The 14396-nt window shown below is 44.6% G+C and overlaps 1 protein-coding gene across 1 annotated transcript; it reads right to left on the reverse strand.

Moving 5' to 3' along the window:
• Window positions 1-9012: 9012 nt before the first annotated feature.
• Window positions 9013-12470, reverse strand: LOC120027825 (complement C1q-like protein 2). The gene is made up of 3 exons (XM_038972874.1): window positions 12159-12470; window positions 11910-12038; window positions 9013-9442 (listed from the first exon to the last, which is right to left on the reverse strand). Exons 1-3 carry the CDS (start codon window positions 12379-12381, stop codon window positions 9159-9161), a joined length of 636 nt encoding a protein of 211 aa, XP_038828802.1. The 5' UTR covers window positions 12382-12470; the 3' UTR covers window positions 9013-9158.
• Window positions 12471-14396: the final 1926 nt, after the last annotated feature.

Raw genomic sequence — 14396 nt, forward strand, 5'->3', positions numbered from 1 at the left:
ACGGTTAGCCTGGGAAGTGGGCGCAGGTCTCCTACCTGCCCTCGGCCCACTACCTCTTAGCCCCCCCCCCCAAGAAATTTTTGGGTAGTACTCACGGGCTTTTCGGGCTTCCGTGCTAGACGCGTCCCCTCATAACGCCGGTTCCTCTCTCCGGTTTCCTCCGCTCTCCGAGCTGCCTCCAGCTGTTCCCATGGGAGGCGATCCTTTCCAGCCAGGATCTCCTCCCATGTGTAGCAACCCTTACCGTCCAAAACATCCTCCCATGTCCATTCCTCCTTCTTGCGCTGTCGTTGCTGTCCGTTAACCCGCTGCTTGATCTGGGTTTGGTGGGTGATTCTGCAACGGTCGTCTTTCGGTGAGATAGTAGACCAAGGCGCAGCGGGTGATGAATACATAATGCTTTATTAGACACGACGAACACTGACACGAACTATACTTGAATATTTACAAAATAACAAACAAACAACGTAGACTGACCTAAACCATGAGAACTTACAATTAACACGAAGCACGTAGGAACAGGTACAGACTATAACAAACGAACGAACAAACGCTACAGTCCCGTGTGGTGCGCAGACACAGACACGGACGACAATCACCCACAAACAAACAGTGAGAACAACCTACCTTAATATGACTCTCAGAGGAAACGTCAAACACCTGCCTCTAATTGAGAGCCATACCAGGCAACCCAAAACCAACATAGAAACAGAAAACATAGACTGCCCACCCAAAACTCACGCCCTGACCAATAAACACATACCAAACAACAGAAAACAGGTCAGGAACGTGACAGAACCCCCCCCTCAAGGTGCGAACTCCGGGCGCACCCCTACAACTCAAGGGGAGGGTCTGGGTGGGCATCTGTCCGCGGTGGCGGCTCCGGCGGCGGACGAGGACACCACTCCACCACTGTCTTTGTCCCCCTCCTTAGCGTCCTTTGAGTGGCGACCCTCGCCCCCGACCATGGTCCAGGAACCTTCACTAAGGCCCCTCCTACATAGAGGAGACAGCTCAGGACAGAGAGGTAGCTCAGGACAGAGAGGTAGCTCAGGACAGAGAGGTAGCTCAGGACAGAGAGGTAGCTCAGGACAGAGAGGTAGCTCCGGACAGAGAGGTAGCTCCGGACAGAGAGGTAGCTCCGGACAGAGAGGTAGCTTAGGACAGAGGGACAACTCTGTACTAGTGGCAGCTCCGGACTGAGTGGCAGCTCCGGACTGGAGGGCAGCTCATGACTGGAGGGCAGCTCATGACTGGAGGGCAGCTCATGACTGGAGGGCAGCTCATGACTGGAGGGCAGCTCATGACTGGAGGGCAGCTCATGACTGTAGGGCAGCTCATGACTGTAGGGCAGCTCATGACTGTAGGGCAGCTCTGGCAGCTCCTGACTGGCTGGCGGCTCTGGCGGCTCCTGACTGGCTGGCGGCTCTGGCGGCTCCTGACTGGCTGGCGGCTCTGGCGGCTCCTGACTGGCTGGCGGCTCTGGCGGCTCCTGACTGGCTGGCGGCTCTGGCGGCTCCTGACTGGCTGGCGGCTCTGGCGGCTCCTGACTGGCTGGCGGCTCTGGCGGCTCCTGACTGGCTGGCGGCTCTGGCGGCTCCTGACTGGCTGGCGGCTCTGGCGGCTCCTGACTGGCTGGCGGCTTTGGCGGCTCCTGACTGACGGACGGCTCTAGCGGCTCCTGACTGACGGACGGCTCTAATGGCTCGGGACAGACGGGCGGCTCTAATGGCTCGGGGCAGACGGATGGCTCAGAAGGCGCTGGGCAGACGGATGGCTCAGAAGGCGCTGGGCAGACGGATGGCTCAGAAGGCGCTGGGCAGACGGATGGCTCAGAAGGCGCTGGGCAGACGGATGGCTCAGAAGGCGCTGGGCAGACGGATGGCTCAGAAGGCGCTGGGCAGACGGATGGCTCAGAAGGCGCTGGGCAGACGGATGGCTCAGAAGGCGCTGGGCAGACGGATGGCTCAGAAGGCGCTGGGCAGACGGATGGCTCAGACGGCGCTGGGCAGACAGATGGCTCAGACGGCGCTGGGCAGACAGATGGCTCAGATGGCGCTGGGCAGACAGATGGCTCAGACGGCACTGGGCAGACAGATGGCTCAGACGGCACTGGGCAGACAGATGGCTCAGACGGCACTGGGCAGACGGATGGCTCAGACGGAGCTGGGCAGACGAGGCTTGCTTTTTTTGGCTTCCCCAAAAAAAAAAAAAAAAAAAAACATAGAAACAGAAAACATAGACTGCCCACCCAAAACTCACGCCCTGACCAATAAACACATACCAAACAACAGAAAACAGGTCAGGAACGTGACAGGTAGCTACCAATAGTGGCTGATATTTAATATGATACAAATTGTAAAAAATACAGTGAAAGTTCTGGGCATATAATTAAAACCTTCTAGAAATCATAAATCAACTCCATAGGTTTGGCGCTATACTGTCATTTGAGTATGGCTCCAGAAGCCTATAGTTTGGGTCCCCAAATTTCATCCCTGCAGGTTACAAGGCCAGTACTTCATAAACTCTTTCTCTAAAAATACTTTCCCTAACTTATCAGTTTACAGTTCAACTCCTACAGTTCCACCATGATGCCGGCGCTTTTTGGACTTCTAACCCCCCTTAAACATCGACTGCTGGGTTGTTGCATTGAATTTGTCTATTTCTTCTGCATCCGCTGATACCAACAATGACCTAAGCTAAGCTAGAGTGGTGTTTGTGAGACAAGGGCAGATCCCGAAAATGGTTATTCTTACAGAAACGTCTGAAACATCCGAACTGTTTGAGCAGCAAACATTTATGACCCATCTATGAAAATCTGAGACTCTGTGACGTTCACAAGCCACACAAGGGCAGAGCAAGCAGACGAATGAAAGTATTGAATTTCAGCTTTTCACTGTGGGATTCCCTGGGACTGATAAGTAGGCGAAGGCCCCTTGATGGTCTGCTAAAATTGAGGATCTTTCCTGTTATGTATTGGGGTTGTACCACAAAGCATCATGGGAGTTGTATGTGTTGTTGATGAACACGTTGAAATAAATGGTTGAACTAATTCCCATCTCCCTTCTCATCATTATTGAATTGTTATAAATAAGTGGTTATGAAAACCTGAAGACCAATATAATATTTCCCAAGGACAAGAGCGAGAGGGAGAGAGAGAGAGCTGCGCTATTTTATAGTCCTGTGGGGTCACATGGTATCACAGCTATACTTATTAAAACAGCCAGCTTCAGTCAGCTGATTCTAGTCATCCCTTCTGGTAAGTTCTAGGCCTGCAGCTTAGTCTCCCATTCAGAGGACCCCACTTTTGTTAGTGTCTTATTGGTCAAGGTCACGCCAAATACTTATCACCACATCTCGTTCAGCTTATCAGTGGCCTTCATTCCTGGGACTTCAGTTTCAGTTAGTCTATGACCCTAGCAGGTTGTGTCGTCAGAAACATGCTTTCCCCATCTTGATGAGCACTTCCACAGTTTACCCTCCTGCTGCACTTTTCCTCCTGTGGACTGAAGCCCTGTATGTCTGATGGCCTCCTGTGGACTGAATCCCTGTATATCTAATTGTGCGTGCATCTAAACATAAGTGCCTTGAGATCTGTGTCATTTTATATGGAGCTAGGTTTTGTGGTCTATTGTGTATAATTACCGTTGAGCTTGTTAGCTAGCTCACGCTCCCGCTAGCATTAGCACTACGTTAGCATTTTGCATTGGAAAGCATTAGCGTTTTAGCATGACTGTTAGTGATTAGCCGTTTATTAGCATTTCTCATTTATGGTACTAGGTTATTTTCTATTCTATATATATATCACGAATGCTCATTGTAATTATATTATGTATACATTTCAACATTACTGTAATGTTTTTTTGAGCAGATTTGCCTGAGTTTCATGTGTACAAGTCCAATAGGCTGTTTAGTTTTCTTTCTCCTCTTTCCTTTCAGAACCACAGAGTTAATGTCAGTTCTCACTGGACATGATTGTCAGTTATCTGAACCATGAGTGGTCAGATGTGTGTGTGATGTGTGTGTGAGTGTGGAATTCTTCCATTTTAAAATCCCCGTAACCTGGACATCCGCCTCATCCTTGTTCTGACCGGACATTCTGTAATGGTTGCTATGAGCCTTAAGCCAGCACCTAAGTTTTCTTATTACATTCATGGTCCTTCGATTCTCTACAACCCTACCCCTATTTTTCAACACTGTAAAGGGGTTGCTGTGAATTTTACAGGCAGCTCAGTGGAAAGTAAAAACCTGTATTTCATATTACAGTACACCTACTGTAATATGAATACGGTATCAAAGCAAGTACTGTGAATTGACACACAGCAGAAAAACGTAATTTACTGTATTATACTGTAAAAAAGTAAATGCTACTGTAATTGGAATGGATGAATTAATTAAATTAATTGAGGAGGTTGCATTTTTACAGGGATTGTGTTATGGTTCCACCTTTCACCAGAGGGCGACAGAGACTGTCCTAGAGACTATAATGACACTCGGGTGTGTTCCATTACTAATTATTAGTTCCCTTTTAATTAAGAGAGGTGTGTTTTCTGTTTCCCATGTGCAGTTGTTTCCTGAGTGAGTTTTCTAGCCCTAGTGTTTGTTGGTTTCCCAGTATTCCTGTGATCCTTCTGTTACCAATTCTCAGTAAAGTATTTATGTTTTTCCTAAACCACTGATTCCTCGTCTGGTCTCTTCTCTGCTCCTGGGTCCAACATCATCACGTCACAGCAAGCTTCTGCCCCTCAACATGGACCCAGTAGAGATCACCCAGATCAAGAATGTTATAACCCACCAAGGAGCTGCTGGGGCGGCAGCAAGAAGAAGTCCCAAATATCAGAGACAGCCAGCTTAGGGCACTTACCATTTCCCTCCAACCACGGCCCAACCCCAACCCAGGAGGAACCAATGCCCAAATCTCATCGCCCAGTGCTACAGACGTAGTTCCTCCAGGAAACCTGCACCGGGAACCCAAGATCCCAGCCAAAGAGAGGTGGCCACCCGGTAGGATGCAAGGGGTTCCTCACTCAGTGCTCTCTGGTGTTCCAGCTACAGTCCTCCTCATTTCTAACCGATCTTGGGCAAGGACCTGGCGTGGGCAACGGTGGTGTGGGAATTCTTCGACCACCCAGTCAGCGGACAAGAAGCGGCAAGCCGACTGTTCAAACTCCGCCAAGGGGCCAGACCAGTGGCTGACTTGGCCATTGAGTTCCGTAGCCTCCATCAAGGATGAACTGGCCGCTTGGGAATTGGGAGAGGACCTCGAGTCCCTGATCAGAATTTACAACCGCATCCGGGAATGTGTGAGACAGAGCCTTTTTGACACCACCCCAGTATCTTGGTTTCCTGAGCACCACAAGCCCCCCGAGCCCAGCATTGAGGAGGCCATGTAGCTGGAATGCACACTTCTGATCCCACAGAAACGCGACAGGCGCATGCGCGAAGGCTGCTGCCTCTACTGCGGAGGTCTCAGCCATCTCTGTTCTACATGCTCAGACTTGACGGGGAACACTGGGGCTCGCCAGGACAAGGGGAGCCCTGAAAAGATGTGAAGTTACACCCCAGCTACCCAGTCACCGTCTTTCACTATCCGCAACCCTCCACTGGGACAATCGTCAACAATACATTCAAGCCTTCATGTACTCCGGGGCCGCGAATAATTTCAGGGACCAAGACTTCGCCAGCGAATTACAAATCCCCTGCGTGAAATGTCCCATCCCTCTCCATCTGCTCCGGCCAGTTGGGGTATCAGATCAAGCCCATTCTACTGCAGGTTGGGGTGAACCACTCAGACTCTTAGTTTTCTTTTGATCACTGCTCCCGAGAACCTGCTTATCCTAGGGTACCCCTGGCTAGTGCTACATAACCCACAATTTTTCTGGTCCACGGGACACATGCTAGACTGGGGTTGTTCAACATATGACATTAAAATGACAGATCGCTATAATAGTTGTACACTCATTAAAGGCCCAGTGCAGTCAACGTTATGTGATCAGTGTTATTTCCTGATAGTTGCTGGTTGAAAATACAATCTACACTGGACCTTTTAATCAGCGGGTTTGCATGGGTGGGAGTTTTGGCTTTCCATGATGACATCACCATGCGGTAAATTGATTAATAGACCAATAACAGAGTTCCAAACTTCTTTGCCAATAACAGCAATTTTTCAGTTTTTCCCTCCCCACTCAAACCACTCCCAGACAGTCCTTGCAAAATTCTTGTTTGTGAATGTTTTTTGTTGTTGCTAAAAAGCTATTCTTTCCCATTTTAATGGAACTCTATTACAGTAATGTACTTAATTGTTACCCAGAAATGATTTGATATTGTTATAAAAACGGCTGCAGTGGACCTTTAATCTGCATCAAAATATCTGTTCAATAGAAATTGAGAAGATAAAATACACGCTCGCTGTCTTTATTGACATGGTCAGCTGTGGATGCTTCCTTTGGCTGAGGAATGACACCATGTTGGCTTATGACCAGGCATAGACCACTATCTAATCAACCTGGACTCGGGTAGACATAAAGATGAATCCGGGACACTCCAATTAGTATGATATTTTACGTTTCGTATGGTATGTATTAGTTTGTGGATGTCCATCATCCATTTTGTATGATATGTTACAAATTGCAATTCATACAATATGTTAAAAATTGCTATTTGTACAATATGTTACGAATTTGTAAACTTATGAAATGTTATGAATTCTAATTTGTTGTGGGTAACATTAGTTACGTGGTTAAAGCTAACATTAGCCTGGTGGCTAATGTTAGCTATGTTAGGGGTTAGGGTCAGGGTTGAAGGTTAGAGTTGATGTGGATATGAAGCTAGGGTTACGGTTCAAATTAGAGTTGAGCTGGAATGTGTACATAAAGCTAGGGTTATGGATTTTGATGAATTAGATCAGCCTGGTCTCATAGACTAGACGTAAATCCGGAGCAGATAGTGTGAGCTCAAAGTATTTGGACAGTGACACATTTGTTGTTGTTTTAGCTCTGAGCTCCAGCACTTTGGATTTGAAATGATACTATTAGGTTAGTGCGCAGACTGACAGCTTTAATTTGAGGGTATTTTCATCCATATCAGGTGAACCGTTTAGAAAAAGTGCTGTCACCAAAAGTATTGGAACAATTTTACTTATATGGGTATTAAAGTAGTAAAAAGATAAGTATTTGGACCCATATTCCTAGCACGCAATGACTACATCAAGCGTGTGACTCTACACATTTGTTGGATGCATTTGCTGTTTGTTTTAGTTATGTTTCAGATTATTTTGTGCCCAATAGAAACAAATGGTAAATAATGTATTGTGTAATTTTGGAGTCACTTTTAGAGAAAGTTACAGACGCATAAATATCATAACCCCCCAAAAATGCTAAGCTCCCCTGTTATTGTAATGGTGAGAGGTTAGCATGTCTTGGGGTTATGATATTTGTGCATCTGTGACTTTCTCACTCATCATTATTCACTATTCATTCATTATTATCTGTAATCATGGTAGCATCCACAATGTAGCAGTTTTTAGAAACCTATTCTTATTTACATTATTTTTTTAACTTAGCATGTTAGCTAACCCTAACCTTAATCCAACTCCTCCTAACTCCTTAACCTTCAAGTTTATTCAAAGTTTAGTCTTAGAAACACAGTGCATGAGAATTTAGCATGTGTTTCTGAAGGAAAAACTTAAACGATGTCAAGCTCTCAGATAACACAAAACACTGGGTGAGTTTTCCTTATTGCAGGTCATTTGGATCAGACTCTGTAAAACACTGTAGGAAAACAACCCTGTTTGTTTTTTTGGTCTCTTTTTATCGGCATGAAATTGTGATAATATTGTAAGGTTGGGTTGTGCCGTGGCGGATATCTTTGTGGGCTATACTCGGCCTTGTCTGAGGATGGTAGGTTGGTGGTTGAAGAAATCCCTCTAGTGGTGTGGGGGCTGTGCTTTGGCAAAGTGGGTGGGGTTATATCCTTCCTGTTTGGCCCTGTCCGGGGGTATCATCGGATGGGGCCACAGTGTCTCCTGACCCCTCCTGTCTCAGTATTTATGCTGCAGTAGTTTATGTGTCGGGGGGCTAGGGTCAGTTTGTTATATCTGGAGTACTTCTCCTGTCTTATCCGGTGTCCTGTGTGAATTTAAGTATGCTCTCTCTAATTCTCTCTTTCTTTCTCTCTCTCGGAGGACCTGAGCCCTAGGACCATGCCTCAGGACTACCTGGCACGATGACTCCTTGCTGTCCCCAGTCCACCTGGCCGTGCTGCTGCTCCAGTTTCAACTGTTCTGCCTGTGGCTATGGAACCCTGACCTGTTCACCAGACGTGCTACCTGTCCCAGACCCGCTGTTTTCAACTCTCTAGAGACAGCAGGAGCGGTAGAGATACTCTTAATGATCGGCTATGAAAAGCCAACTGACATTTACTTCTGAGGTGCTGACTTGCTGCACCCTCGACAACTACTGTGATTATTATTATTTGACCATGCTGGTCATTTTGAACATTTGAACATCTTGGCCATGTTCTGTTATAATCTCCACCCGGCACAGCCAAAAGAGGACTGGCCACCCCTCATAGCCTGGTTCCTCTCTAGGTTTCTTCCTAGGTTTTGGCCTTTCTAGGGAGTTTTTCCTAGCCACCGTGCTTCTACACCTGCATTGCTTGCTGTTTGGGGTTTTAGGCTGGGTTTCTGTACAGCACTTTGAGATATCAGCTGATGTAAGAAGGGCTATATAAATACATTTGATTTGATTTGATAAGGTCACTAGTTACTTATTAAATATGGATATGTCTGAACGACTAACCCTGAGACACATCAGAAAGCTGAGTTCACGTCATAATATTGTGATTATAATCACAATCCCTTCTTACACCACTATAAATGTGTCTCTGTCCTTATCTGAGTCTCTGAATGTAGCCTATGTGTGACCTGAATGTATCTGTTACCTTAATGTAATGTAGCCTACATGTGTTACTTGAAAAATAACCCTAAATTGGTTCTTATTCCCAACACAGCTCTGGGATGTGTAATGGTCATATTTATTACCATACCTCTCCACTTCTTCCTCTTTCCCTTTACAATTTTTATTTTTTTTAAATAATAAAGTGATGATTTATTTATTGGTTAAAGAGGAAAATCCTCACATCACAGAATGGTGCTGTCCTCACACTGGGAAGAGCAGGAAGCCACTGAAGGTGTTGTGGTTATCATGGCTATCATGGAGACCCTGGTCTTCAGGGAGACGAAGGTAGACCACATCCTCCTTCTCCAGCTCTAGTGTCAACGCATTAGATATGTACTGCCAACCCCCAACTGTATTTCTTTCTACATTATATAGAACTCTTTGATTATTGTGAAACATCATGATGCCCATGAGTTGTGGGTGGCGGGATGACATGGCCGTGAATCTGAAGAAGTAGACTCCTTTCACTGATGCTGTGAAGATGCCTGCATCAGAGGAGAAATAGAGTGATATCAGCACTGTCTGTCTCATGTTGCTGTAGCTGGAATGTTTTTAACAAATAAACTCAGCAAAAAAAGAAATGTCCCTTTTCAGGACCCTGTCTTTCAAAGATAATTCGTAAAAATCCAAATAACTTCACAGATCTTCATTTTAAAGGGTTTAAACACTGTTTCCCATGCTTCTTCAATGAACCATAAACAATTAATGAACATGCACCTGTGGAACGGTCGTTAAGACACTAACAGCTTACAGACGGTAGGCAGTTAGGCCAAAGTTATGAAAACTTAGGACACTAAAGAGGCCTTTCTACTGACACTGAAAAACACCAAAAGAAAGATGTCCAGGGTCCCTGCTCATCTGCAGGAACGTGCCTTAGACATGCTGCAAGGAGGCATGAGGACTACAGATGTGGCCAGGGCAATAAATTGCAATGTCCGTACTGTGAGACACCTAACACAGCGCTACAGGGAGACAGGACGGACAGCTGATCGTCCTCGCAGTGACAGACCACGTGTAACAACACCTGCACAGGATCGGTACATCCGAACATCACACCTGCGGGACAGGTACCGGATGGCAACAACAACTGCCCGAGTTACACCAGGAACGCACAATCCCTCCATCAGTGCTCAGACTGTCTGCAATAGGCTAAGAGAGGTTGGACTGAGGGCTTGTAGGCCTGTTGTCAGGCAGGTCATCACCGGCAACTACGTCGCCTATGGGCACAAACCCACCGTCACTGGACCAGACAGCCGCGGTTTTGTCTCACCAGGGGTGATGGTCGGAATTGCGTTTATCGTTGAAGGAATGAGCGTTACACTGAGGCCTGTACTCTGGAGCGGGATCGATTTGGAGGTGGAGGGTCCGTCATGGTCTGGGGCGGTGTATCACAGCATCATCGGACTGAGCTTGTTGTCTTTGCAGGAAATCTCAACGCTGTGCGTTACAGGGAAGACATCCTCCTCCCTCATATGGTACCCTTCCTGCAGGCTCATCCTGACATGACCCTCCAGCATGACAATGCCACCAGCCATACTGCTCATGTTGTGCGTGATTTCCTGCAAGACAGGAATGTCAGTGTTCTGCCATGGCCAGCGAAGAGCCCAGATCTCAATCCCATTGAGCACGTCTGGGACCTTTTGGATCGGAGGGTGAGAGCTAGGGCCATTCGCCACAGAAATGTCTGGGAACTTGCAGGTGCCTTGGTGGAAGAGTGGGGTAACATCTCACAGCAAGAACTGGCAAATCTGGTGCAGTCCATGAGGAGGAGATGCACTGCAGTACTTAATGCAGCTGGTGGCCACACCAGATACTGACTGTTACTTTTGATTTTGACCCCACCTTTGTTCAGGGACACATTATTCCATTTCTGTTAGTCACATGTCTGTGGAACTTGTTCAGTTTATGTCTCAGTTGTTGAATATTGTTATGTTCATACAAATATTTACACATGTTAAGTTGACTGAAAATAAACGCAGTTGACAGTGAGAGGACGTTTCTTTTAACAGTGAGAGGAGTTTAGTATAATTAAGTCAGGGACTAGGTAACACAAATTACCACCAAACACAATAAGTATCAAACTAAACATTGTTATAACTAAAATAAAATCAGGGTGACAGATTAAGTAACATAAAATATGTCATTAAAAAAAATGACCGTAGACATACAGTACTAGTCAAAAGTTTGGACATACTTAGAGGTGTGGGTTTTTCTTTATTTTTACTATTTTCTACATTGTAGCATAATAGTGAAGACATAAACTATGAAATAACAAATATGGAATCATGTAGTAACCAAAATAGTATTTAAAAAATCTAAATATATTTCAGATTTTTCAAAGTAGCCACCCTTTGCCTCGATGACAGCTTTGCACTCTCTTGGCATTCTCTCTTCACCTGGAATGCTTTTCCAAGAGTGTGCAAAACTGTCATCAAGGCAAAGGGTGACTACTTTAAAGAATGTCAAATATAAAATATATTTTGATTTGTTTTATACTTTTTGGGTTACTACATGATTCCATATGTGTTATTTAATAGTTTTGAAGTCTTCACTATTATTCTACAATGTAGAAAATAGTAAAATAAAGAATCCCTGGAATAAGTAGGTGTGTCCAAACTTTTGACTGGTACTGTACGTGTTTGGTATCATATAGCTAGTAGTTACAAAAGTAAACTCATTTAAAAGCTTGAAACGTAGAATTTGTCCCTCAGAATTATGTCCACTCTGAAAATCTAGTGTCTTATCATGATTTTCAAAGTAAAATATAAAACAAGTTAGTGAAGTAAAATTATATACAGAGATTACTGAGAAACATGCAGCAAAATCATCCCAGAAGAATTACATTAAATTGCATTCATAAAAAATTATGATGAGATGACTGACTCAATATTTGGCATTGTTGGATGAATGTTATGCAACATTCAAATGGATTTCCCTCTTGTTAGTTAGTACCTGTAATTGGGTTGTAGGCCTTGCCGATGTTGGTGATGACTCTACTGAAGATCAGTGTAGTAGCAGTACTGAATGGACCTACGTTTCCAGAGTCAGTCAAACCAGCAGAGAAGGCCACAGTTGGTCTGCCTGTGAAAAGAAGTTGATTATTTAAAAGGACAATCTGAGATTGAAATAACAACAAGGCAAATGCTTACTTATCCACCTGTATCAATCCAATTTACAAATGCCTGATATTTCTGACATGACCTGCTTTCTCTTTCTCCAGCTCTTCCACCTTGCTCTTCTGGAGCTGCAGTTCAGTCTTGGTGACGCTCAGCTCCTGTCTCTGTTCCACCATCATGTCTCTCAGCTCCTCCAGCTTAGACCAGATGTCAGGGGTCTTGTGGGCCGTCTCTGTAGCTTCAGCCCATGCCCCAAACAGAGAAAACAGCAGCAGAGCTACAGCACCTCTCATTCTGAAACGACACATCTTCTGAAATGATCTAGTCTTTGAGGCTAGAAATTTACAGGATTAAAGTAGGAGCTATATCTGTGTGAAATATATTGTGTCTCTGTGGAAAAAAGAGGGTTCTTAAATATCAGGGAGTATTATTTGATTAGGATTACTGGTAGGATTCTTTATTTGTTTTTACTGGCAATGAGGTGAAGGTTTCTTGCGTCATTCACCAGTTGTTGTTACTGTATTTCGTCATACTTAATTTTGATAGTCCCCTAGATAGGGAGTGGGCGTACACATCACAGACAAACTAAAATGGTCCACACAGACAGTGTGGTAAAGAAGGAAGGCCAAAAAGATCATCAAGGACAACAACCACCCGAGCCACTGCCTGTTCACACTGCTATCATCCAGAAGGTGAGGTCAGTACAGGTACATCAAGCTGGGACCGAGAGATTGAGAAACAGCTTCTATCTCAAGGCCATCAGACTGCTAAACAGCAATCATTAACTGAGAGAGTCTGCTGCCCACATTGAGAACCAATCACAGGACACTTTAATAAATGGATCACTAGTCACTTTAAACAATGCCACTTTAAATAATGGCACTTTAATAATGCTTAAATATCTTACATTACTCATTTCACATGTATATACTGTATTTTATACCATCTACTGCACCTTGCCTATGCCGCTCGCATTAACATCTGCTAACCATGTGTATGTGACCAATAAGATTTGATTTGATATCTGTAAATGATCTACAGATGATCAAACTAAGAAGAAACTATGAACTGCAACTCTGTTGATATTCAACTGCTTGTTAGGGTTATGGCAAGGTCGAATTGGCCGTCTGCCAAATGGACTGGACTTTTTTTTTTAGGTGGTTGAGCCGGTCGAAATTGAAAAAAATTATATTATATACATATATACAAAATCCATATTGCGATAACAATAAATCGAACAATAAGTTTATTACATTAATGTGCATCACAGTTTTTTTATTATCATTTAATCTATTACTATTAGTTTGTTTGTAGTTTGTTTGTTAGCAAACTTATTTAATATCAAACTTCACTTTTCTCTAGCATAGGCTACTTATCGTAATGAACGACATAAGCAAAATGCTTGCAATAAGTGATCGGAATGGTTGGTGTAGATAATTTTTGTTTTATCGTCCTAGCTGTAGTTCAAAGTCAAACGCGCCATCAGTGAGCCAGCCTATATTCCTACTAAAGTTGTGAGGGAGAGACAGCTAAATGAGCGGAGTGAATTATGGATGATGAGGACAAAGAACCTGATTCTGTGTGCAAAGACAGTTCAACTGCAGCCAAAGGAACAGAAGGTAATTCTGTCGAGGTTGAAAACAGAGAGACATACTGACAGAGATCTCTAGTTGGATGTCAAATGTTTTTGCATGGACATTGCCATTGAGGGCTTCCACCATTTTAAAGTAGTCAACTGGGTGGGGATTTCTATGGATTGAGAATGATTAGCCAATGATCAGAGAATTATCTTAATCTTCAATTTGGATTGCTTATGGCTGTACATGGCTTTAAGCTTCATCACCACCATGAAGTGGCCACAATAATTGAATGACAGGACTCCAGCACTGCGGGTGGCAGTAAATCACCAATTTGTTATTTAACACGTTCTCATTTACAGCAACGACCTGGGGAATAGTTACAGGGGAGAGGAGGGGGATGAATTAGCCAATTGTAAACTGGGGATGATTAGGTGACCATGATGGTATGAGGGCCAGATTGGGAATTTAGCCAGGGCTAAACACCCCTACTCTTATAATAATAATAATAATAATAATAATAATAATAAATGCCATGTGACCACAGAGTCAGGACACCCATTTAACATCCCATCCAAAAGACAGCAACCTACACAGGGCAATGTCCCCAATCACTGCCTTGGGGAATTGGGATATTTTTTAGAGCAGACGAAAGAGTGCCTCCTACTGGCCCGTCCAACACCACTCCCAGCAGCATCTGGTCTCCCATCCAGGGCCCAACCTTGCTTAGCTTCAGAAGCAAGCCA

Source organism: Salvelinus namaycush, chromosome 33 (genome assembly GCF_016432855.1).
Source record: "Salvelinus namaycush isolate Seneca chromosome 33, SaNama_1.0, whole genome shotgun sequence".
Lineage (NCBI taxonomy): Eukaryota > Metazoa > Chordata > Actinopteri > Salmoniformes > Salmonidae > Salvelinus > Salvelinus namaycush.